The sequence below is a fragment of the Gymnoscopelus microlampas genome, assembly GCF_963454915.1.
Source record: "Gymnoscopelus microlampas genome assembly, chromosome: 24".
NCBI classification, from domain to species: Eukaryota; Metazoa; Chordata; class Actinopteri; order Myctophiformes; family Myctophidae; genus Gymnoscopelus; species Gymnoscopelus microlampas.
Window position 1 is genome coordinate 20,314,828 of NC_139961.1, and position 27,501 is coordinate 20,342,328.

At 41.2% G+C, this 27,501-nt stretch overlaps 1 protein-coding gene across 1 annotated transcript; it reads right to left on the reverse strand.

Annotated features, from left to right (window-relative positions):
* Window positions 1-1,229: 1,229 nt before the first annotated feature.
* mlpha (melanophilin a) lies at window positions 1,230-23,853 on the reverse strand (the record flags this gene model as incomplete). Its single annotated transcript, XM_084050915.1, has 15 exons — window positions 1,230-1,750; window positions 2,241-2,283; window positions 3,126-3,185; window positions 4,894-5,055; window positions 6,989-7,159; window positions 8,826-9,068; window positions 10,567-10,650; window positions 11,287-11,483; window positions 12,596-12,756; window positions 13,154-13,251; window positions 14,196-14,254; window positions 15,558-15,599; window positions 16,019-16,131; window positions 16,937-17,158; window positions 23,744-23,853. 15 exons carry the CDS (start codon window positions 23,851-23,853, stop codon window positions 1,701-1,703), a joined length of 1,815 nt encoding a protein of 604 aa, XP_083907041.1. The 3' UTR covers window positions 1,230-1,700.
* Between the last annotated feature and the right edge of the window lie 3,648 nt (window positions 23,854-27,501).

The following is a 27,501-nucleotide window of genomic DNA, read 5'->3' on the forward strand; positions in this document are numbered from 1 at the left end:
CTTGCCCATTGGGACAAGCACAGGTCAAGTTCTATTTGCTCAAAGGTCATGTCCACTTGCCAGAAAAGTAAATCAAATGAATGCTAAATCCAATCTATAACTGCCGAGTGGCGACAGTCACTTTGAAAGTCTGAATGAGGGCAACTGCTGTAAAACGATAGCATTATTTGTTCTTTCATGAATAACCAATAATATTTAATGAATACTGTTGCCTCCTCATTCAAACGCACTTGCCCGTCAGGCAACCTGAAAGCAAACTCCACTTGGCCACACATTTTATTTATGTACTTGGCAGTTGCCACAGGCAGTCGGGCAGCCGTTGGTGTCAACCCCTGTATTAGACCACAGACCCCATGTTGAAAGTTGTTGTGTCAGGGACCCCCATAAGAGTACAATACAATATTTGCTGTTAGATTAGATTTAGTACATAATTCTACAAGTGTCTATATACTGTAGGTGGGGAGAGTGAAACCTATGATCTGAATAGTCAATAGTCACTGTCAGACAAATGTAACCTTTGTCTCATCGGGTTAACTTCTAGCCTGTGAAGTAATGCGGTGAAATTAAACTGGACCCTCTGGAACCCCATCAAGGACCCCTGGGGGTCCCCGTACCCCACTTTCAGAACCGTACCCTGTCATCTTGCCAGTGCCATTGTCCCTGTGCCAATACACATCACCAATGATTTGCGAATCACGATGCATTGAAACCATTGCAATATGTTGCAGAGATAAAATGCAGTGGTCTGAATAGGCTCTATGCACAGCAGCCATATTGTGAAGAAATTGGGCCTCTTCCTTACTCCCTTCACAGGTTTTACCAATTATTGAAGGCTCTGTTCCATTCTGGTTGTGCATGTTGGCTCACTGGAAACACTCTGCTACACCAGTGGGTCTCAAAGTGTGGTCCAGGGACCCTCATGGTTCCTTGAGGGGGTTCCAAATGGTCCCTTATACGGGTGTGTAACTCTTACAGCGCACAAATGGAACCAAATGGACCCGTGGGACACTCAGAGTTATGGGGGTCCTTGAAATTAAAACAAGGACCTACACTACACTAAATGGAACGGAGCCTTCATTAGTATCATTGGTGAAGGAAGTAAGGAAGAGGTAGGCCTGTCACAATTATTACATAATCTTCTAATCGCAATTATTTTTTAATAATTGTTATAATCGTTTCCATATTGAAAAATGTTCTCACATTTTCAAATTGAAAAAAAAAAAACATGTATAAAATGATTTAAAATGTCAATAATTTCTCTGTATATTTAAGTTATTTGTCATATCTGCCCTGTGCAATTTCTGATTACGAAGCCTAAAAGGCAGAAGTAATAATTGCTAATCGCAATTATTTGAGTGACAATTAATCGTGAACTTAAGTTTGTAATCGTGACAGCCCTGGGAAGAGGCCCTATTTCTTTACAATATGGCTGCTGTGCATAGAGCCCCGTTGCAGGTCAGCGCAGCTTTGGGACGTTGTTGCAAGTTGAAATTTGTCGCCTTGAGAAATCATTGTTATGGACTAGTCAAAGTCTACTGAGCTACTGTGTAAGTTGTGAATATGTTTCTGCACACATCAATCATGCTGATTCTGAAAATGTAAAAGGACCAAATGCATGGCTGAGGTGTTCTGAGGAGTAGAGACCAAGTTGAGACGAATCCAAGTGTTTGTACAGCGGTCCGGGAGGGAGATGAGATTTGTTAGATGAGGTTGTTAGATTTCCATTGAGATCCTGAGTCGTGGCTGTTTTCTGTGAGGTGAATTACAAAAATATATTAAAAAAATATGAAAAAAGTACTGGAAAAATCACGGCCCCTCATGCATAAGAAGGACATTCTAATGCATTATTTCATAAATGTTTTAATATAATTAATGTTTATTTTATTTGAAAGTGAAATATACCCAGGACCCCTATATATTTCATTGTACGTGAAATTGTGAAAATAGACGGTCTATAAGCTCACAAGGCGTCGTAACATGGCACACTGTGAGCTTGTGCACGTGCTATTTTCAGAGAATGTTCAGCTATTTGGACTGAATGTTCATGAATAGCAAGGGTCCACGAGTTATAAGATCAGAGAAAGTTTTGTGTTTTTGCTTGTTTTTCTCCCCAATAACTGTGAAATGCTCTCATACAGACATCATGTTATTGACTTCATATTCCACTGTTAAGTTCATGAACCCTGTGGTTTGGATGAGAGAATGACCTCACTGCCGTGGCAGAGCGTTTCAAGCCTTACTTGCGTCAGGAGTATATCTTTTCCTTTGCTGAGAACCAGACATCTGTTGGAGCAGAAATAGGACAGATCATTAATGAATTACAAGATTGCATGTAAAACAAAAACTAGGAATGAGCATTAATTGGTGTTATATCATCATACTCCACACCAGTGTTGAGTTTGTCATAGTCTTTTGAATCAAATTCCATTTAGTTTTAGTCATATTTTAGTCACCTGAAATGTTTTACTGTTACTCTAGTTTTAGTTGACTAATCATAAGATTATAGTCGACTAAATCTACTGTAAGATTTATTGATGTATTTTGGCGTTGCCTTGATGGCGTCGTAATGGCTGATTTTACACTTGGTAGCATGCTGAAAATAGCCGATCTACAAGTTCACAACGCGTCGCGCTGCGACACGTTGTGAGCTTGCAGATCAGCTATTTTCAGAGCGCAACACCCGAGCACAACCAAGCATAAAATTACTTTTAGTTCTAATCGATCTCTTCTCCACTCGTCCCTCACTAACATTTTACTCTGGTTTTTATTAGGGTTAGGGTTAACATTTTTCATCAGTTTTAGTCATCATAGCTTAGTTTTTATTTAGTTTTCGTCAGTGAAAAAAGGGAATCGACTAACATTTTTCGTCCCCCTTTTGAGACCCCCTGTCTCAAAAGATATTTTGTGCGCGGGATCTTTCAAAAATAGTAGATCTACAAGCTCATTGCGCGGCACTCGGTGCCACGCTGTGAGCTTGTAGATCTGCTATTTTTGAATAGCCAAAGTCTAACATATGGTTAAAGTGGTTAAAATGATTGTGACGCTATATTAACTAATTTTGCTGGGGACCCCCCCCCCCCCAAGACCCCACTTTGAGAACCAATGATATAAAGGATCCAGCTTGCCTTTTTCTTGGACTTGTCCATGGCACTTAGGGCCGCAATCTTGTTTTCTATATCAGACACCTGCAATGAGAGAATGATAGTACGTTATTGGAGCAAAACTTTCTTAAAGAAAAATAATTTAATTAATGCCGTACTCTACTGTGTAATACAACGGTGTCAAACAAAATTGGCAAAAATAGCCGCTGTACAAGCTCACAACACTGCGATGCGCCGTGAGCTTGTAAATCGGCTATTTTTTGCTTCAAAGGTGGGCAATAAATCAAAAATAATCTGAGCATATTTTGAATTATCAATTTCTAGTCAATGGAGACATTTTTTTGGGATCTTGCCCACCTTTGTTTTTACATCATGGCAACAAAACCCAAACCTCCCCCGAAGTTGTCTATGTAATAAATAAACAAAATGAGCACGGTGGTTTGACTCATATGGATATGAAGCATCGACTGACGGCGAGAAAACGCTAACGTTACCGCTGCCGAATTAATTACATTTTCGCCAGAAACAGACTGTATCAAATATGAGCGACTGAATATCGTAAACGATACAGAGCCACCTCCATGACAATAGAGCCTAGACAGTTTGTTTATTATTGGACCACAATATCTCTTATATGAGATGATTCAATGTTATTCTCCATAGAGAAATTACTTCCCTGACCCAGGGGATGAAGAAGTGGCGTCAGGACTTCGGTTTTCAACATTGTTTTTCCCATTTCCTGATGAAAACTTTTTGGCAAGGTTTCCCTCCCGACAGCGACGATACATATTATATCTTTGGGTCGGTCATACAGTATATATCACATACATGGGCAACTGGCGGCCCGGGGGCCACATGCGGCCCCCACCTTCACTTAATGCGGCCCGCAGGTTAATATCGGATTACTGATATATTATTGATTTCAGCTGTTACAATTCCAAACATGCAAACATGACCCCCTTCAATTACTTAAGTCAATATTAGTAGCTTAATGACTAATATTGAAATTATAGTGTCTTTTTTATGTCCAATGTATTTGTATTTAACTCATTCACTGCCAGACTTATTGCCGGCCGCGTTTGCCCACTGCCAGAGATTTTTCATTGAAAAAAAAAAAGTCCTCAGGAGCTGAGATACAGAATTTTTAAGCTTTAAGTTAACAAGGAAGTGGATGGGAGTCTTTTCCTTCGAAAAATCATATCTCCTTGGTCTTTGGGTCAAAAAAAAAAAAAAATTGAAAAATTAATAATTACGTTTTTTACGTCTGTGGCAGGTTTGGTAAACGGGAATAATTACGTTTATTACGTCAGTGGCAGTGTATGAGTTAAGTTCATAAAGTTAACATAAGGATAACTAAATGCATTTGAAATTAAATAAAAATGTAATTTTTCAGTATACCAATACAAAAATAGCAAACACATATCTGGATTCCAATAAAAAAATAGCAAAATAGCAGATCTACAAGCTCAAAACGCATCACACAACGCGTTGCACTGCGACGCGTTTTGAGCTTGTAGATCGGCTATTTTTGCTACTTTTGTGTGACATAGAAATGGCGAAAAAAGTTAAAATACGGAGAGACAGTATATGCAATGTGGCCCTCTGGAGTGAGTGTGGAAATATAGTGGCCCTCTCCATCATCAAAGTTGTCCACCCCTGGCCCCATATCCAGTTGTTATCCACCCACCTCGCTCTCTGTGCTTTGAACCCTGGCAGTGGTCATACAGTATATCATTCATATCTATGGGTTGGTCTTACAGTATATCATGTCTATGGGCTGTTATCCACCCACCTCGCTCTCTGTGCTTTGGACCCGGGCGGCGGTCAGAGTCAGTACGTCCTCCAGCTCGGACAGGTCGGAGTCTGTGGTTCCTCCCAGACGGTTCTTGGTGTTCTGCTCCAGCAGCCTGAGCTTGGACTCCAGGTCGAAAGACTTTCCCGCTGTGATGTAGACCTGCGGGGGTCGAACATGGAATGTGGAGATCACACCCTAGTTGGTACCTTTCTGACCTCCAAGCTGACCTTCATCACTACACTGTCAAAAGCCTCTGTTTATTGAACTCTGAGAAGCGTGCAAATGTAAGCAAATGGACCCGTAAGCAGTGGTGGAAAAAGTACTACATTGTTTTACTTAAGTAAAAGTGTCAATACTGCGATGTAGACATACTCCATTACAAGTAAAAGTCCAGAATTCAAAATGTAGTTGAGTAAAAGTACAAAAGTATTGGTATCAAAAAGTATCAAAAGTGGAAAGTACTCATTATGCAGAATGTCCCGTTACACAAGTTTTCAAATGTATAAAAGTGTTTTGAAAATGGCAGATCTACAAGCTCACAATGCATCGCATATTCGCGACACATTGTGAGCTTGTAGATCGGCTATTTTCAAATGGCCGAAATGTATATAGGTTGAAGTGGGTAATGTATGCTTTGTAATGATAATCAAAATCCACAAAGTAATTAGTAACTAAAGTTTTTAAGTAATTGTAGTGGAGTAAAAGTACAATATTTGCCTCTGAGATGTAGTGGAGTAGGAGTAAAAGTACTGACAATTGGAAATACTCCAGTAAAAATACCTAAAAATTGTATTAAGTACAGTACTTGAGTAAAAGTACGTAATTACTTTCCAGCACTGCTCGTAAGGGTCCATTTACTTACATGTGCACGCTTCTCAGAGTTTCAAATGGATAGGTTTACACGGAAGGTTTGACTGTGTAGGGCTGGGTATTTTGGTATGAGTTTTCATACTTGTACCAGTTCAGTCATGTTAGAATTTCGATACTAGTTTGACCGTGGGATTTAATTTATTAACTGGCCTAACACTTCACTATGTGATAGATTCATCAAGAAGTTGTTAAATAACCTAATTAAAAACGTATTGTTGCAAGAAGCTATTTTGCTACTTTATATCTGTACTGGTAGGCATTATTTTCTTAAATAAGGAGAAGATTAAAAACATCCGCGCACTGTTTTTAAGCTCCAAAAACTTACTTTTATTACTGGCACAACGTTTCGACCCTCTTAGGTCTTCATCAGGCATTTAACTGACGGAGGCATTTGCCTGGGTCGAAACGTTGCGCCAGTAATAAAAGTTTGTTTTTGGAGCTTAAAAACAGTGTGCGGATGTTTTTAATCTTCTCATTGATTCTCGCCTTGATTGCCTTGATGTCCAGCACCCTGGCCTAAATACAGGCATAAGATGTGCAAACAATCTTCTCTGTCAACTATTCTTTTTATGAAATACCCAGCCCTATTTATAACACATTCCACACATGGTAGCCAAGCACAAACAAGCACTCAAGCACTCATTGCTTGCATGCTATAAACACGACAGGACGGCGTGGCTTAGTTGCAGCTCCAAACACAAGAGGTCAAACTAATCACCCAAAACATCCCAAAACTACTCCATAAAACCCAAAACATGCCTGTAAAGTTTGGTGTAATTTTGGGTGCTTGTTTTTATGTTGTTTTGGCTAGTTTTGGGTTATATTTTGTATCTTCACTTGCATGTTTCGGGTAGTGCTGTGTAGTGTTATGTAGTTTTGCCTTTTGGGTTGTTTTGGGTGAATAGTATGACCCAACAGAAGTGGGTAAGCGGGGAGACAAAGAAAGAGATGTTGTAGAAGTCCCCCCCCTTTCATACAATGCATGCATCCTGCATTATAGGGCAGAGAGTTTATAGAATATAAATGAATTAGTGTGTTACAAGCACTAGTTTTTCCACCGCCGAACGCAAATCATTCAAAAGTACAAAATACAATTAGTTTAATTGACATTTCATTGTACTTTTGGCCATATACAGTAGTAGTAGGCTACAGTGAGCTTAAACTGGACGAGCATTTTCGGTTCTAAAGAGGGACTTCTACACCTGTATCCTCTGAAGCTTACATTTTCCTCAAGTTCTCTGTAAGTTTCTTCTGCTTGCTTAACGTCAGGCACTGATAAGTGGGTCCTGACAATAGGCTCAGAGTGGCCGTACTCCACCATAGCGTTTTCGGTGGCATTTATGGTTCTGAGAACCTCAGTGGTGAGGTCGCAGAGGGCGGTGGCCGTGGATCTCTGAAAGCCATGGAAAGGGACGCGTGTTAGTGGGTGGTCCAACAGATACGTGTCACCAAGTAGCTACGCAATGTAGCACAACGTTTGGTTTTCTCTTCATTTCTCAATTTGAGTTCAGCTCATTTGCATCAAGCTCAGTTCAATTTATCATGTAGTATTTTAATGGTCAGATTATTTGAATGTTCATGTCCCTTTCCAATGGAAGCATTCAGTGGTAGAGACAGGCAGGGCCGTTAATATATGCTTCATAAGGCAGCAAGAGAGCTCATATTTCTTTTGTACAAATATTTTGATACTTTATTCTGAGAAGATACAATATACTTTATAGTTGTAGATCACACCCGTGTATTCCACACAGCTGGTGTACTCCAGTGAAAAAGAATGGTTCCAGTTTCATAGTTGTTCATTGTTTTGATGATGCCAGGCTATATACCACCTGCCTACTTAGTAGAAACAAGTTTCAAATTGTAAATATTAATTGCCAATTTTGGGTTTCGAGTTAAATTAAGTTACCCCAAAAATCTGCTGCCTTTTATAATTGAGATTTTTTTTGGGGGGATGTTTTATTTTCCTTTTTTGGGCCAGTTATAGGCCGGATTGAGATGGTCCAGGGGGGGCGGGTCTGGCCCTCGGGCCGTATGTGCGGTTCATTCACCTTATTCTTGGCCCTTCTCCGGGCAGTGCCATTGCCCTTTTCTGCCGCTTCATTTAATATCTGTCCACTTCCTCCCTAGTAGGCTAAAGGTGTAATGCACCTGTCAGTGTGTTGCCAGATTTTGCAAGAGAAACAAGCGACCAGGTCTGTGAAAACAAGCCCCCCAGAAAAGCGACTATAGGCTAAGTTTTACCACTTTACATCGACTATTTGAAAATAGCAGATCTACAAGATAACAACGCGTCACATCGCGACATGTTGTGAGCTTGTAGATCTGCTATTTTCAAAAAATATTTTGGGAAAAAGTGAGATTTTGTGACTATTTTTGAAACATTTTAACAACAAAAATCTTGCATGAGGGTCCCTGGCACAACATATTTTTCAGTTGGGGGTCCGCGGACAAATACTTATTTATCTGGGGGTTCTTGACATGAAAGAAATTTGGGAACTACTGGTTTAAAAGACATTAGGAAGCAAGCCAAAACAAGCAACTACACTGAAGACTCAAGCCCAATGACGCTTATTATAAGCAGACCTGGCAACACTGGTAAACAGGAAACCCCTTGATATGGGGCTCCCCACCCTAGACATATAAAGGTAGACGCCTCATTCGGCTCTGAGGCATCTGTATTTCGGGCGCCATTTTGGAGAGGGCAAGCTTCCTGACTACTGGCCGATCACAGCGCGTCTTTTCCGGGACTTGTAAGAATCTAGTTGTATAAAAATATAACAGGATATTTTTTATACAACTAAATTCTGACAAGTCCCGGAAAAGACGCGCTGTGATTGGCCAGTAGTCAGGAAGCTTGCCTTCTCCAAAATGGCGGCCGCGATACAGGTCGCTCCAATGAACTGCAGTGGCCAATGAGGTATCTAGGTTTCTATAACTTATGTCCCCACCCCCCTACTCCCCTACCTTCCAACCTACTTCCTGGGCGTGGCCAGGAATAAGGTGAATACGATATAAATGATGCTTCATCGTACAACAACGCGACTCCTCCTACAGCGTACCTTCTGCGCGTCGGTCGGTAACTCGTCGCTGGAGGAGCTGAGGTCGGGGTCCTTCAGGGTGGGGGTGTTGGCGGGGGGGCCGCTCCTGGCCGGGATGCCCCTGGGCAGGGAGTAGGGCCTCCTGCCGCCGCCGGTCTCCTCGTCCGAGGACAGGCCCTTGTTGTCGCTGAGGTGTCCCGCCAGCTCGCTCAGCTTCCTCCTCAGCTTCTCCTCCTCGGCCTTGGCGGCCGATGGAGCTGCGGCCTGCGTGTGTGTGCGGAGGCGTGGTTTGTTTGATCGTCGTCACGTTATCGTTCACAGATAGATCAATGCTTAAGCCTTTAAGACCGGGAACGCATCTGTGTGTCATTTTTGGATTTCTTTGGGCAGATCTACCCAAAGAAATCAGATCTGCTATTTTTGAAAAATCTTGAACATTTGTCCAAATCTTATATTATATATACATTTTGAACTCAAATATTTGCTTCTGGGGGTCCCTGGAACAAAATATTTTTAGATGGGGGTCCGTGGACAAATACATAACATTTTGAGGGTCCTTGACACGAAAAAAGTTTGAGAGCCACTGATATATAGTAAGTAAAAAAAATAAATAAAAAACATGTTTATAATTATAAGACATTTGTAGAATCCCCAGAAGCAAAGATTTGAGTTACAAATGTTTGCTTTATATATATATTGAAAGATTATTTTGCACATATTTTGAAAATTGAAAATTGCCGATCTATAAGCTGGACGTTAGGCAATGTTTGCCTATTTTCGCCCAGTGTTCACCTACATTATTTTGACATGCCCTGTCCTATACTCATTTTAACTCTGCCATACAGATTGGTTAAAATAACATTGTACTGCTATTTAAATAAATCCCAGTTTTTAGCTTAAATTGTGAGCTTTGTCTGTTATCTTTGTAAAGTGTGCTGTAGTCTATTGCCAGGTTGCATGTTTTGCATTGTACTGTTGTGTTGCTCTAAATAACATGGTTCATCTACCTTGTTATCAGTAGTCTTAATGTTTCAGTTGTTTAATAATCTAGTTCTGGCAGCACACTCAAAGTCACGCTATGCTGCGTCAGCTGACGGCTAGCCTATCACTTCCGTTACTCTCGCACTGCACTTATTGGTGGCCTATATTTGACCACTTAATGAGGAGATTGTTGACAAGGCATGTGACCTAATGACCTGAGTATTTCCTGACCTAAATGTTGTTTTGTTGGGTGTTCATAGCAACATAATGTTGAAGACAATTCCCTAATAGATGTAAAATCAATTATGATTTATATTATTAGGTGAAAACGATACAAGAGTATCCGAGGATGGAAGGCTGAAAAACTGTTTTGTTCCCCTGACAGTCAGACTAAACTCCAAGAGAAAACCTTTTTTCACGAATTCCACCCACTAGGCAGTATATATTATGAACTCTGGAAATGAACTCTGAAGATGCTTTTCTATGCATTAGATGAACTCTAGATTTGAACTTTTATGATATAGCAGTAAAGAAAAAAAATATCTGGTTATGTTTGTTCTTATGTCATGCTTTGAATTTATTTATTTAGATTTAGTCATTGAGTTTTTAGTTTTTTCCACTGTTCATTCAATCTTTCGCTGTCTTTTAGGAGAAACGTATTTTTGTTTTCTGATGCTTGCAGCCGGAAATGACAAATAAAGTAAGCCTAATGTTGAATGTTGAGAAGTGGTTCTGTACTGTACTGTACTGTATGTGAGACCTGTTGGGGCCCATGTCTTACCTCATCTGAAGGACTGGTCATCTTCTCCTCCAGACGGTTTAGAAGGCTCTCAATGGCCGTCATGCGCTTGCCCAGCTCAGTAATCTGCAACATGAATCCCATGAGGCTAGATATCATTATGAGAACCGCGTAAAGTTCAAAACTATACTGTTTGAGTCATAAACTGACTCACGTTACTATTACTTATGAGGACATCAACATTTTAGGATGGCGATTTTATCTATGGCATTTTTTTGCTTGCCATTTTTAACCGTAATCCTAAATCTGAAAATCCAATCCAAACCAAATAGCAGATCTACAAGCCCACAACGTGTCACAGTGCGACACATTGTGAGCTTATAGATCTGCTATTTGGTTTGCGTTAATAAGGCTGTGCATCTACTTCCACACTGACCTGTATATATCTACACCTCTAAATACCTAATGGTAATCCTAACCCCAACCTGAATCTTTTCCTAATTATTAGCCTAACTCTTCAAAACCAATCTTTTTAAGCACATAAAACACCTTTCTCTTCATAATGTCTCTCTTTCACCTTTTCCTCATAATGTCTGTCTATTTCTCAAATTCCATACTTGTGGGGACATTTGGTCCTCACAAGTATAGTAATAGAAGTACACACACAAACACACACGCACGCACGCACGCACGCACGCACGCACGCACGCACGCACGCACGCACGCACGCACGCACACACACACACCACACAGGCAGTGTACCGGCAGGGCTTGTCCCAGGTTCTCCTGTGAGGATGCTCGGGTGCTGGGTCTTCGTCGGTAGTGGTTCTGCTGGAACGTCGGGGGGTAGCGCTGGTAGTCCTCCTCGTCTGAGGTATCTACATACTGCTGTCTGGCCATCGTTGAGCTGATCTTCGACAGAGAGCGAGTACGAACCATCCTGCTGTCCCCGTGGTCTTCTGCGAGAGAAAGAGAGAATGACCACCTTTTACTGGGTACGAACCATCCTGTTGTCCCCGTACTCTTCTGCTAGAGACAGAAAGAATTCCCACCACTTTACTGAGTATGCACAACCTACTGTCCCCATGGACATTTCGGAGCTTCTTTGTCCCCTCCACACCCCCAGGCCACTGAGATCCACTAACCAGAGGCTTCTCCTGGTCCCACGAACCGGCCAGAAACTATAGGCCGTTTTCAGTGGCTGGCCCAAAACTACGGAACAGCCAGCCTGATCCATGACATTTAAATCTAGATTAAAAACACACCTCTTTTCCCTAGCCTCTGAACTAGTCTAGATTGTTTTGACTTGACTTGATTGCAGTGTTGGGGGGGCAACCATGCAATGTGTAGGCACCTTATTGTATTCCTGCACTATACCTGGCATAACCATAGTCAGTCGCTCATTACAAAACGTTGCAGACTGGTAGAGGGGTCATGCCAAATGGACACGGAACAAATCTTACTCCAATTGTGGGGCTGTGTGAGATAGATGGGAATCGGCTATTGTAGCAATCCATTGAAAAACCCAAATTTTCGAAAATAGTCTACAATGCTCTAACTCCACAATTCATCAAGACATGCAGTCTTATTTTACCTGTTCATCGTGTTTAAAAGCAAATAATTGAATTACACGGGCATTAAAGCCCAAGAACATCTTTTGCCACTAAGATGTTGGGGGAGCGGTTTCCAGGGGGTCCCAGTAAAAGTAATTAATATAGCATCAGAATATTTTTTGCCACACCATCCATTTATATGTTGGCTATTCAAAAGTAGCAGATCTACACGCTCACTGCGCTGCAAGCTATGTACATCTGCTATTTTTGGATTTCTTTAGGAAAATATTGAAAGTTACTGGAAGAATTGTAAAAACAATTTCTGATGGTGTCTCTGGCACAACACCTCTTCAGATGGGGCGGTCCGCGGCCAAATACATATCAATTTGGACGGTCCTTGACATTAAAAAGTTTGAAAACCACTGTTTTAGAGCTAACACTCTAAACACAGAATGGGTGCATGAGTACCAAAAAAAAAAGAAAACGTATACAAATTCAGTGAGTGTGTTGTATTCTACCGCGCGCGCTGTATCCGGCCAGGCTCCTCCTGCGGCTGCTGCGCTGTGGCAACACGTCGGTGTGGTGGTAGTCCATGTCGTTCCTGTAGCCTCGCTCCTCCTGGATCTGGTTGTGGGTCTGACATGATGATGGAAACAGCATCATGCATTGACAATTCAGCCTTTTATGAATGAAGAGATCATCACGGAATTTAAAAAGAAAAAAGTAATGCGAATGACAAATTGTGTGTGTGAGAGAGTGTGTGTGTGTGTCTCTGTCGGGTGGAAACCTCAATCATTATTGTCCAAAACTGTTACTTTTCAGGATTCAAATTCGAAAATAGCAAAAGTAGCAGATCAACAAGCTCAAAACGTGCCGTGGGCTTGCGGATCCACTACCTTTGATGCTTTTGTGTGACGCTGTAGTAATATGATCAGCACTCACCAACGACAATATGCATGTGCACTCATGAACACATGTGTGTTTGTGTTTGAAATTGTGTATGATAAATGTGTGATGCATGCGTGCATGAAATGTGCTTGCGCGCACGTGTGTGTGTGTGTGTGCGCACACACTACTGTACCTGCATAGACTGACGTCGGGAGTGTGTGAAATAGTCCTCAGCAGCATCAAAGTCCATGGGATGAACTGAGAGAAGCCTCTTGTTCCTTCTCGTCTGGAACAGCATAAAAAACAACAACATCAACAAAACAACAACAGAATGCAAGAAACGACTTTAACAAAACCTCTTTACTTAATCAGATCCCAACAGCTTCAGGGCTCTGCTGGGCCCATATTCCTCATGCCACACACTTCACATTCAGAACTAAATGCTGTACGATAGTCAGTGATTAAGGTGCAATAGACAACATTCAGCCACTAGATGCTGCTCTTACATCACCCTCTGTTGCATAGGGTTTGTTATTTCCCTGTTTCACATCTATAAGGCAGCATTCAGGTAGTTTGCCACATTGTAACACAATGGCTCAAAGCACACATGGGTAATGGCAGCCGTTAACAGAGTTAAAGGTACGCTTTGATATTTTTTGGTTAAAAAAAAGTGTTTTGTTGAAAGGTTAAAGCACTATATGTTTTGATAGTAATCATTGCTATAGAGTGTTCAGTAACGGGAGTCTCCATCATGTCTCTCCAGCTCTTTGATTGACAGAATATAAATTTTCAGTTAGGTGACAACATTTCAGCCAATCAGGAGAGAGTACCCATTTATCAGCTTCATTTTTATGTTGTCTGCTCCATTTCTCTGTGTCACCACTTCCAATTTAACTTAGTTAATCTGTATCCTGACTGAGTTATTTTATCGTGATTGGATAACATTGGTATCCCGACCTGAAAATGCATTGTCTGTTTAATAAAGAGTTGGAGAGACTCCTGTTATTGAACAAACACTCTATAGCAATCGGTACAATCAGAATATAGAGCTATTTAACACTTATTTTAACCAAAAAAAATTGCTTTTAACAAAACACTTTTGACCGGGACAATGTTATGGGGGAAAGTGATGCTTTTATTCCACGTCTTTTTAAAAAGCTCTTTGGATTATTTTTGCTTTTTATTATCTATCAACTAGTACGTAGACAGAGGAGTTATTTCTTTTTTTACCGCTTTGTAGCGTTGAGCTTCAGCCTCGCCATGGTCGTCCTCGTGGCAGTTATAAACACCTGGATGAAAAGGTAACTAAATGAGATGAATTAATTCAAGTAATGTGTACACCATTGCATCTCAAAGTGCGAGCATCAATGCATACAGTACATCCACAGTTGTTTGCAGCGTTTACATTCAGAGGGAATTTCTGTTTTTCATGTGTCTATGAGGTTGATAGAACTTCATTAAGCCCCCTGGTAGTGTTTTTATGGTGTTTTATGTCTTCTCTGACTTTTTTGAGTTTCTTCCTGGAGGCTGAAACCTTGAGGGTCAAATGTGCCAATAGAAAAACAGCACTTTAATGACACAGTAAAATTATACCCCCCTCATTATCATAACACAACAGGTGTGGGCATGAGGAGGAGGAGGAGGAGGGACTAGGACAGGTGGGTGGTGCTAAGGTGATGGAGGAGGTGTTAAGGTGAGAACCAGGTATACTTAATGAACTGGAGGCGTGTCCACATAAAAACATAATTTTAACACTTTCTGTACACTTAAAAAAAAAAATCTTCCTCCTAGTATAACCATAATACCTGATGATTATGTTTTAGGGGGGAAAAATCACTGAAAATCACGGCACCCCGTCTTTAAACTAGAAGTTGTAGCCTAAATGTGAAATGTGAGCAACCGGCAAGGCCTTTCTCTCACCTAAAATGTTATCAGAAACTGTAAATCGTTGCTGTTGGGCAGAAACCTCTTATCTCCATACTCTAACTTTTTGAGTTCTGTTTTTCCGTACATTGTCATGGTACCAGCCGACAGTGCCCACCTTCAATACCCTGTACAAACACATCATACGTCATAATATGTCATACTGTATACCATGCATTGGAATACACAGTACAGTACCAGATGGGTGGGGTTTGTTGTATCAAGATAATTATGCGGTTACATTTTTTTTTTTCGTAAATTAACGTCCTACTTGATCATACTAGAGCGTCATACAAAAGCATCAAAAGTAGCAGATACAAGCTCGAAGCGACACGTTTTGAGCTTGTAGATCTGCTACTTTTGATGCTTTTGAATTTGAATCCTGAAAGGTAACAGTTTTGGACATAAGGAGGTTTCCATCCGACAGAGACAAAATCTAAATTCACAACTCAATCTGTGATATCATTTATTCGGTGCAATAATAATGATATCATGCTTTGACAGGTGTGTGTGTGTGTGTGCGTGTGTGCGTGTGCCTGTGTGTGTGTGTGGTGTGTGTGCATTTTACAACAAGCATTTTACAACTCAGCAGATCCATAGTCAGACAACAAATCATTTTAATGTGTTTTTAAATGTTTATATTCATGCTTAGACGGATGCATAACTCACCGCGAACATCAGGCATGCTTTGAGTGTCGTCATCTCGACCACCTGAAAGAAGAAAACAACTATACATTGTTATTTTCATCAGAATCAGAGAGGTTATTTCCAGATACATCATTTTGCTTGCAGGAATCTGACAATAATTTCTCAGGCAGAAACCTTATACTCTTTAAACTCTATATAGTACCGGGTTATGACCCCGGTGATTTTGTCCACCGTCAGGTATGTGACTCTGTGTCTTTTATGATATTGAGTTACATTTGATAACTTCTGTGTTTGGAGAAAAAAAAGATACATTTGTACTTTTCACCGTCAGTTGATGCTTCATATCCATATGAGTAAAATTGTAGTAGGATACAACAGCAGTGACAACACACAAATGTGTGTGGGGAGGAATCAATTAGCACAACGAGTCGACTAAACTGGGGAGAAAAAGGGGTAAAGAGAAGAAAAAAATATGGTCTCACCCTCTCCATTCAGCCTCTTGTACAGTGACCTCATGACCTTGGCACTGCCGAAGCGCTTGAAACGCGTCCGTACATTGTCATGGTACCAGCCGACAGTGCCCACCTTCAATACCCTGTACAAACACATCATACGTCATAATATGTCATACTGTACACCATGCATTGGAATACACAGTACCGTACCAGATGGGTGGGGTTTGTTGTATCAAGATAATTATGCGGTTACATTTAATGTTGCTCCTGTGATTGTCTCAGTGGACACACACTAGTGGGTCAAAATGTGCATGTCTATGATGCGTGCTTTCAAATGCCACCGCAATAGGGTCAGAGGCCACACCCCTGGATATAATAATCACGGCGTGATCGCCTTGATACAACCGCGCTAGTGTGTATGTTCTCGTACCAAACATCCCTGTCAAACATTCTGTCACTCGCGGGACTACGAGCCAATGGAAAAGTTGTTGTTTTTTGGATTGTATGGGAGCACCTCGTTTGGGCTATGGTGCCTGAATATCTTAAAAAATCTGCAATCCATTTCATGCTCTACCTCAGTGGTTCTCAAAGTGGGGTCCGGGGACCCCAGGGGAACAGGGGAACAGGACTTTTAATACCTTTGTTATACCTCAAAAATGTCAAAATTGTCAAATAATATGAAAAAGAGGAAAACATTTTGAAAATAGTAGATCTACAAGCTCACAACACGAGGCGTTGTGAGCTTGTAGATCTACTATTTTCACAATATTTATCTGTGGAACCGAGTCAAACTAAATGCACTGCCTCAACTCCTACAATTCCAAGTGCTTTTCAGGGTGGGGGGTCCCCAGTTCAGTTCAAATATGATTATTTTAGGGGCCCGCGATACTGAAAAGGTTTAGAACCACTGCAGTAGTCCATTTACTGGAGCGATCCCTCTCTCACCTGGTCATGCGGCAGTTGTCACACACCCATCCGTGCTCCTTCTTGTTGTAGCGGCTGCAGGACTTGCAGGTGAACATCTGACAGTCCAGACACTGGCGCTTGCTGTTCACCAGGAACTTGAACGGCTGCAGGCAGCGGATGCAGTGAGAGTCTGCCAGGCTGGTCTGAGTGCCCAGCAACTCTGTCTTTGAGTCCTCCTTCTCTATCTTCACCTTTAGATCCCTGGGGAGAAGAGGAGAGGAGAGGGGAGGGGAGGAGAGGAAGGCAATTTTATTTGTATTGCACATTTCAACAACAAGGCAATAGGCAAGTAACTGTGCTTTACACAGACCATCAAGCAAAGGAAACCCAATTATACTTATGGATGACATTATAGGATGCATAAACTGGATAAATGCATAACTGGACAAGAAAAGTGAGAGGAGCGAATGAGAGGGAGAGGAGAGAATAGCAGAAAAGATCAGAACTTTATTGAGTGGGTAAAAGAGTGGGTTAAATGCATTTTATCTCTCAACATTGCGGTTAGTTAAATAAAGATATCTATCTAGTTACAGGAATGGTTAGAATAGGGAAAGAGTGAATAGAGAGGAATGTAACATTTAACACCAGAACAGGTCAAATAACAGTTGGCATTGTCAAATCAAACATATAAAGTCCAGTATACCAAAAAAAAGATCATTGTTTTATCTGATATTGTGTTTTATTTTGTTGTCAATGTCTTGTTTAAAAAAAAAAAGAAATCTATGGAGAGCTGTATTATGTAATGGTGGAATGTTGAAATTGTTATTCTCCTATAAAAAGATACAAATAATAATAATAAAAATCAATTACAATCAATTGTAGCAGCATTGTACTGGTTAAACTAGATAGCATGGCTGTGTTCCCAGCTCAGCCCTATGTTAAACCTAACCCCAACCTGAACCCTAACCCTAACTGTAATAGGACCGAATGAACATAATAATGGTTGCTGTCGGGCAGAAACCTCTTATCTCCGTATTTTAACTTTTTGTGTTTTTTCATAAATGTAATGCCCCACCTGATCATACTACAGCGTCACACATAAGCATCAAAAGTAGCAGATCCGTAAGCTTGATCTTGCAGATCTGCTACTTTTGGACAGTTTTGGTTTCCATCCGACAGAGACGATACAGGACCCTGTGATGACATAATGCAATGCTGAAGAGAGAAGATAATTGGAAATAAACACAGTATAGTTCTAACAAGATGACATCATTAATACTAACCCCCGTTGAGGAAAGGTTACACCAACAGCCTTGGGGTCAATCTCACAGGACCCTCATTCTGAGAAGCACTCAAACGAATGACATCTCCTGTTCTTTTCCCTTCATGTGACTCACAGAATCCCCAGCAACACTTCTAGCCTCAAGCACACACATTAAAAACACGAACATTGATTTATTTTTTCCTATTCCACATGCTTTCCGAAGATGCCCGTTTGTCTCATGAGAGTCCCGTCATCGTCAAACCAGGAATTTGAACTGAGAACTCATTCTTGGTTACAGCGATAGCCTTGAGTGACTTCAGTGCAATCTCGCTGTGTCCTTGGGGCAAGTTTAAAAGGACACACAGCATGACATGTGGACATAATACAGGATGTGCTTGAGTGTTCTTTGCAGTAGCCGGATGATAAGATAGATCTAATGTCTGGGGTACAACTACTGAAGTGGTCAAAGGTAGGAGTCTCCAGGTCAGTCCAGCACTTAATTAAACAGAAAATGCATTGTCAGGTCAGGATACCAATTTCATCCAATCAGGATAGAGAACACAGACATTAAACAAGTGAAATTGGAAGAGATGACACAAAGAAATGAGCAGACACAATTGGAACTGGAACACTATAAAATTAATCTGATAAATGGGTACTCTCTCCTGATTGGCTGACATTTTGTCACCTGCCTGAAAATGTATTTTCTGTTAATCAAAAAGCTGGAGAGTCAGGGAGACCCCTGTTACCGAAAAAAAAAACGCTCCATAGCAATGATTACTATCAGAATATAGTGATTTAACCTTTTAACCAAAAAGCTTTGTTTTAACCCAAAAAAAGATCACTTTAACTGCTTAACCGCTTTGTGATGTCTAGCGATGTTTTGACCATTTGACAGTTAAAAAGAAGTAGTCTCTCAGTGCCTTGCTCATGGGGCAGCATTTCAGGGGTTGTTGTTCAGGGCGGGGAGAGATATTCACTCACTTGTTTGTGGCCCCTAAGTTACTGCTAACATCCAGCTAGCAACAACGTCTCTAAGATTTTTTGGTTAGTTTTTTGGTGTTCAGACATCTTTCCCAAGAGACAGCAACACAACGTGTCAACCTAATTAGACTTGTGGCTTAACAACCAACAAAAGCTGCAGTTGATTCAGAATGCTGCTCGATTACCAATACCAAGAAAGTCCATCATATTCCACTCCACAGATCTTCACAATGCTAACTGTTGGTTTATAAAGCATTGAATGGTTTGGCCTTTCTGTGTAGAATTTGCATGTTCTCCCTGTGATACCCTCACAAAAAACATGCAGTAATCCTGCTCTCTATCCTACCTCCCCCTGGTCAGCCGGGGCGCCTGATGGAGGGGAAAGGAAGTTAAGGAACTGGTTGGAATAACGTGTTCGCTACGTTCTGCCGGGGAAACTCGCCCCTGTCAGGTGATAAGAAGTGGCCTGCTCACTCCTCATGCATTGAAGGAAGCATGAGCTCAGTTCTGGGCTCTCCCCAGGCTGGCAGAGGGAGAGTAGCGCCCAGGATTACAGTTTAAAAATATAGTTTAAAAAAAATACAGTTCTGATCTTGAAGTGATCATGCAGACATCCAGACCTCAGGTCATCTGGGACAGGTCTGCTTTAGGTCCCCAGAGTCAGAGCTAAACATGGAGAAGCAGTGCTAGTTTTTTAATGCGCCACATATCTGTCTGGAACTAATCTGGAAACCCATTCGGTTAAAAAAAAAAAAGGGGGGAAAAATGTTTCCCCTTTTTTTAACTGAATGGTTAAAAAAAAAAAAAAAAAAAAAACGAAGGGGGAAAACAATATTTTTTCTCCCTTTTGTTTTTGCTTCTGGGGGCACCACCTCCTATTTTGTGTAGAAATATGAACTCTGTTTGAATCCTCCCCTTTCTTTGTCCACTTCCTCCTGAGTGCTTCTGTGTTTATGCCTACTAACAACAACACTACATGTTCAGGGCAGTGGTGCTGATAGATGCTGCTGTTAGCAGAATCTGTGTTGAGAGATTATAATCTGGAAACTCCCCCAAACTCCCCAAAACTGAAGGTCTGCTGCAGCTCTCGGTTCTTGTACATCAAAGCTGATGACTTTTCTGTTTGCTGCTGACTTTTGCTGAGGTTTTGGATTCACATGGCCTTTATAATGTCTTTATTTTACACTGGCTTATAATGCTCTTAATGTTTCATGTAAAGAACTTTCAATAGCCTTGTTGTTGAAACGTGCTACTGCATGCAAATAAATGTGCCTTGCTTTAACTAGGAACAGGTAGACTTTGCCGTTTCCTTCCAAACCAACCGCAGATTCATGGTTATTTTCTAAGCTAGTTGGATAGTTGGATTATTCCTGGATTATTCCCAACCTCACATATCTGTTCAGAGTCACATACAGTTCTCTTCCTGAAGAGATGAAATTGAAATGCCATCTGTCCCTTGTCCTGCAGGAATGCAAACAGAGGAGCCTTTGACACTTGCAGTGTTATGCTAAACGTAGGCAGCTTTGCACCATAATCATCAACCTATCAAACTCTTAGACACAAACGACACAGCCACCACAGGCCTACCACTCACAATATGAAATCACACTGATGATCACCCCCTCATTACTGCTATTGACTGAGATATAGGACTTTATAATGGGGGAGGCAGGCGTTTTGTTCACTCTAACAGCAGGATTAATAAGTTACCACATGAACCCTAGTGTCCCTATTAGGGGAACATCCGGCAAAGAGATTTGGTGTAGAGGGAAAAAAGGAGAGGGCAAAATACAAACACCTGGGATACGACGGTCAATAAAGTTATAGCGCGTGAAAGGAACACGCTATTCCAACCAGCTCCTTTCCCCTCCCTCAGGCGCCCCGGCTGACCAGGGGGAGGCAGTATAGAGACCAGGATTAATGCAAGTTTTTGTGAGGGTACCTACCCTAGGGGACACGGGGAGAACATGCACATTCCACAGTACAATAGTACAATAAATTCTCATCTAATTCTAATTGATGACTAATGATTCTTAAATTCTTAACGAGCTGATTAGTGGGCTCCTCAATCTGCGTGCCCCGCATGTCCACTCATGCAGCTGAGCTGGAAAGTTCACTGACCCCCGGGCCATGACTCATGGTCCTTAAGCATCAACGATTCAGTCTCAGGAGGACATTGTTGCTTCTGGGGTGTGTTGTTTAACGGATGTAGCCTATCGTTTAATTACGCCGCCTGTTTTTCTCCATGTCGCGGCGGGAGGATGCGGCGGGTCGGAGACAGAGGGTCTTTGTGAGCGCAGAAGAATGGGCCCTCACGGCAGCGCTGGCTCCTCCACTGAGAAGACTCAGTGTTGGAGATGCAGCCTTGTGACCGAGCTGTGATCACCGTGAGGGTGGAAAAAACAACTGCAGGCTTTCACACATTCCTCTCTCTCGCACACACAAGGCACCGACACAGTTCACCACCTAGGTCCTGCACTCAATAAATGAAAATAAATACTGTAAAAGCTTGAAAATTAATTAACTCCAATTTTTTTGGGGGGGGAAACGTTCACCTATAATTACGTGCCCAAAATAGGGACACCGCGTTTCAAGTGGTTAGACACACCATACCACGCACGCGCACACACCAATGCACGGCTAGTTTAGTTTAAATACAAATAAATCATAAACAAACAAACAAAACGTGTGTCATTAAATACGGAGGTGTGTCATTTAATTGGCAAAACATTTAAATCGCCTACTGTTCTTTAGGAGATATGATTTTTTTTAATCAATTTTGTGATAAAGAATATTTTCATTTTCAAGTGATTTGAGGGAAAGGGCTGTTTAAAAACTGCTCTGTCATGCATGCTGTATCATGACTCATGATCTACATAATACAAACTAAGAAACTAAGAGTCCAACTTCCTTTTTTATTCTAACAGTGCATGAGAATAATTTCCGATAATATCAGTTTATGTCTGTCTATTTTATTCTTTTACATAAACTTGGCTTACATAAAAGCAAAGGAACCCAAAGTTCTGCTTGTGGTGAAGCAGACTGTAGGGGAAAAGGGTACAGTTTGCAAAAGGCACTGTGACTGAACCCAGGCAGCGCTTCCTTCTTCTGTTATAAACTTGGCTTCTGTTTGCTGTCCACACCCAGCACAAAACACTGCTGTTGGTCTACAAGGCAACAAATAAAGCCAGGGCGCCCCATACATTCAAGGCATGATCCAACACCTGAAACCATAATTCGCTCAATTAGATCAGCTAATACAGGAAGACTGAGGCTTCTCTAAAACACCCTGGACAATTAACGCTCCACACCGTCATAGATTATTCTCCTCAGTGGTGGAAAAAGTACTAAAATGTTTTACTTAAGTAAAAGTATCAATACTGCAATATAAACAACATACTGTACTGTGTTAGAAGTAAAAGATCGGAATTAAAAATCTCCTTGAGTAAAAGTACAAAAGTATTGGTATCAAAAGTACTCAAAGAACAAAAAGTAGAAAGTACTTATTATGTAGACTGTCCCATTTCACAAGTTCAATATGTATACAAATCTTTTGAAAATGGCAGATCTACAAGCTCACAACGCGTCGCATCGCGATGTGTTGTGAGCTAGTAGATCTCCTATTTTCAAATAGCCGAAGTGTATATATAAGGCTAAAGTGGTTAATGCATGTTTTGTAATAATAATCTAACTCAAAGTAGCTAAAGTTTAACAAAAAAATGCTGTGGAATGAAAGTAAAAATACAAAAAAATTGTACTTGAGTACATGTACTTAGTTACTTTCCACCACTGCTTCTCCTTCCTGGCTTCCAAACTGTGGAATAAACTCCCCATTACAGTCGGAACTGCAAACTCACTCGCAGTATTGCGCTGGAGTCTGAAGACCCGGCTCTTCAGACTCCACCTCACTGTCCTTGTATCCCTTCTTGACGCTTAGAGTTCACTATGCAGATACATTTATAGTCACTTGGTCTGCATGTTTGTGTTACTTAGATTTGTTTTTCTGGAGCACATGTTTAAACCTGATGCTATAGGTTCATTGTTTACTCGGCATCTTAGTTTCTTTGAGGCACTTCATTGTTCTCTCTGCACTCATCACTAATATGTGACTATTTACCTTGCGGTTTGTTGACTAGCAGTGTTCATGCTTACTCTGCTTATTCCAATCCTGCACTTGTAAGTCGCTCTGGATAAGCGACCCCCCAACATATTCATATTTTAAGTGGGGACCCCCCACCCTGACAAGCACTTGTAATTGTAGGCATTACATTTAGTTTGACTCCACAGATATGATATTGTGAAAATAGCCGAACTGCAAGCTCACAACGCCTTGCACTGCGAGGCGTTGTGGGCGTGTAGATGGGCTATTTTCACAATGTGTGCCTCTTTCTTACGTAATATTTGGCCAATTTGGTATTAAAAAGGTCTTAAAGGTCATTAAATTGTAACTTTAGAAATGTGCAGCCTCTATACACTTACACTGTATGTGAGAAAACTATGTTGCACATTAAGCTAATCATCTGGGGACCCCCCAAAATACTTTGGGGACCGCCCAGTGTGGGAACCACTGAATTTAAACATGAACAGAGGTGACCCACCCCAGCCTCTCTTCCTCGGTCTTGCGGAGGTTAAAGTCTCGCTGAATGACGTTCCATACGTGTTTGGCCTCCTCGTCCGTCAGCCCAGCAAGGTCCAGCTTGCCCGCCATGATGGCTGCACACACACAGACAGACAGACGGATGTCTCACTCCTCTTCTTAGTAGATGAGCCCTGGGACCAATGGGAGAAGTAGCAGACCAGTATGTATCAGCCCAGTTAGTGCTTACACATTCTTTTATTTATTTTTGGCTTTTGACCCCTTTTTCTCCCCAATTTAGTCGTTTGTGTCCGGGTAGCTCAGTCGGTCAGGCTTTTTGTGTTGTCATTTGTGTGTTGTCACTGCTGACACACCTGCCAGTGAGGAGCCCCTCCCCCCCGGGAGGACGTAGAGCCTTCGTCCTATGCTCCTCCCGCCCAACACTCCCCGCTGACAGGTGCCGCCCCTCAGACCGTAGGAATACGCGCAGTGTTTGATTTCTCCGCCCGCCCGGCTTCCCTCTCCCCTGAACACGGGTCAATTGTGTTAGTGTAGACCAGTTGTTCTCAACCTTTTCAGGAAGCGACCCCCCAAAATTAATCATATTTGGACGGGGACCCACCAAAATAATCATAGTTGAACTGGGGACCCTCAAAAATAATCCTATTTGAACTGGGGACCCCCCCCCCACCCTGACAAGCACTTGTAGGAGTAGGAGTTGAGGCATTCAATTTAGTTTGACTAGGTTCCACAGACAAATATTGTGAAAAAAGCAGATCTACAAGCTCACAACCCCTCGCGTTTTTATTATTTTTACAATTTGGCCAATGTTTGACCAGTTCATTTGTTGATTACTTTTGATGCCGTAGTGGTCTTTTTCTTTTTCTTTTTTAGGTATTAAAAAGCTCTTAAAATCCTTAAATTGTCACTCCACTGTCCCCCCCCCCCCAAAAAAAAAAATCAAGTGGGCACCCCCCTGGGGGTCCAGACCCACAGGTTGAGAACCACTGGTATAGACACTCGACTCATTATTGATAAACAGTCAGGACTCAGGAGTGCTGGGCCCAGTGGGAGAGGTACTGCCTGATTTAATACACTAACTGAAAATAAAGATAAACATCAAACCATGGGACACGTTTACCATAATCTCTTACTGGATGTCTTCGGCGATTTACATTTTAAAGACATCGGCCTGGAAATCCACATTGCAGCGCTTTGTGAGCTTGTAGATCGGCTACTTTTGGTGTGTGACACTGGCGCGCAACTAAGTATGAACTGGCCTTAACGGATCAGTAACAGACCAGCTAGTTATTTTGAATTGTTTGATTCCATGCAGCAGGTCTTGTGGAAAAGCTTTGCACTTGCAGCAATATCAGAACAAAATAATGTCCATTTAGAGTTTACTCGGCAAGCTGACTTGTGTTCAGTCTTACTGCTTTAATTCAATCAATCAATCAATCAATCAATCAATCAATCAATGATATGTCAACAATGTAGGGCAACAGTAGGAAGCAATAATGTCTGCTGCCATTTAGCAAGACTTGACCTCAGGGCCTGTCTACTTTTAATTGAATTGGAGGTTATTTTTTACCAGACATTTTTTTTTACTAGATTCTTTACTGTTGCTTGTTGCTGGGGGCGTTTCTGGGTGAACTTTGTCCCCAGAACTGTATAACCAATGTATAATCAGTATAAGATACGCAGAAACATGCCTATTGATCAATGGAAATATGATAGAATATAGTTATCAAATACGTAGAAACTGGGACCACTACATCCTGTAAAATTGGTCTATTTTGGTTTACATGGTCCTTTTTGGACTGCTAAACAGCTCCGCTAAAGGAGCTAATAATAATGACAGTGGCTAATATGTAATTTAGATAGCTGATGTTATGTAGACAGATGCCAGGTCATTGTTGACCTGGCATCCTATAGTGTGTATAGTTTCAATGTACAGACTGATGATAGGTTCTTGGTTTACGTATGTATTAGTTATTATTAGATTATTGGTTTACTTATGTATTACTTTATTCTTAGATTACTATTTGTATGCATTTGATGGATTATTGATGAATTTTGATGTATTATGATGAATTATCTTATGTCCTTGCTTACTGTAAATCGCTCTGGATTAAGAGCGTCTGCTAAATGCCTAAGCGCTAAACTGTAACTGTAAACTGTTTAGACTGATGATGGTTCTTGGTTTACTGTACCTATGATCCTAATTTACTATTTCCATGCATTTGATGTATTACCTTGTGTTTTCCTTGCTTACTGCAAGTCACTCTGGATTAAGGGCGTCTGCTAAATGCCTAAACTTCATCTCATTCTCTCACTTCTTGACTAAGCACCTGTATTGCCATGTAACAATATTACCTAAGATTATTGTGACACGTTCTCTACTAGGTGACATGTGTTTTTTACTGATAGCAGCCTGCTCTGCTGAAGAGGTTTTTATTATGAATGATCAGGCATGCATGTAATCTGCTGTGTTTTCCTACAATCTATTGAATTACTGAACCACACAGTCAAATCCTCTGTGTTAAAAGTCATCCATTTGTAACTCGGCGAGCGTACAACTGTAACCAAATGGACCCCGGCTTACGGGTCCATTTGGTTACATTTGCACACTCTTGGGAGTTAAATTAATTCATTAAGACCGGGAAAGCATCTGTGTCATTCTAGAGTTCTTTGGCTATTTTAGAAAAATCATGAAAATGTGTGAAAATCTTTGAATATATCTTCTTTAAAGCGAACTTTTGTCAAATATTTTGTTCCAGGGACCCCCAGAAGCAAAGATTTGAGTTACAAATGTTTGCTTTAAAAATATGCATATTCAAAGATTTGCACACATTTTTCCGATTTTTCAAAAATAGTAGATCTACAAGCTCGTAGCGCGGCACTCGGTGCTGCGCTATGAGCTTGTAGATCTGCTATTTTTGAATAGCCAAAGTATGAAACAATGGTTTAAGTGGTTACGCAGATGCGTTCCCGGTCTTGATGTCTTAACACTGACGATTTTACTGTGTGTTAAGTCCTACATCAAACGGGTTGATAACAATTAGATTACGCCGCATTATACGGTTAAAATTAAGGCTTTATTTAGTTTTTCTTCTTACCTTTGATCTGCTGCTGTAAGACGGCTGGTTGTGTGAGAGAGCGGCTGGCTGTGTTAGAGAGAGAGAGCGGTCCGGAGCCTGCTAATTCCAAGGACTCGCAACAAAACTCACCCAAATGAGATGAACTATAGCTAAGTTAATCACATGCCTGGTATTCAGAGGAATGATCATCCCCTCCTCCAGGGCGCTTGGACACGCGCGCGAGCGCACACACTGACACACGCGTGCGCACATACACACGCGCACGCACACACACACACACACACACACACACACACACACACACACACACACATACCCACCCACCCAGGCAAGAAAGCACCCATATAATATATAGGGCATACCAGTGCCGGCCATTTTATGGTTCCACACATAGAAAGCCCATTCTTAATTTTTTTCCCCATAGAGAAAATATTTATATTCATTATTTTAAGTCTGAAAACCAAGCCGTCCAGGCTCCTGGTGAATCATGACCATAAAACATTTTAGTCTTGTGTGTCAAAAATATTTGTAAACCGCAAAAATAAGTATATTTATTAAATATAGTAATTACATTTATTTTTTTTAAATTACAAATGTTTTCTTATACACACACTCGCAGTAGCATGCACACACAGATAGATACATAATAGCACACACAGATAGATACAGATAGCACACA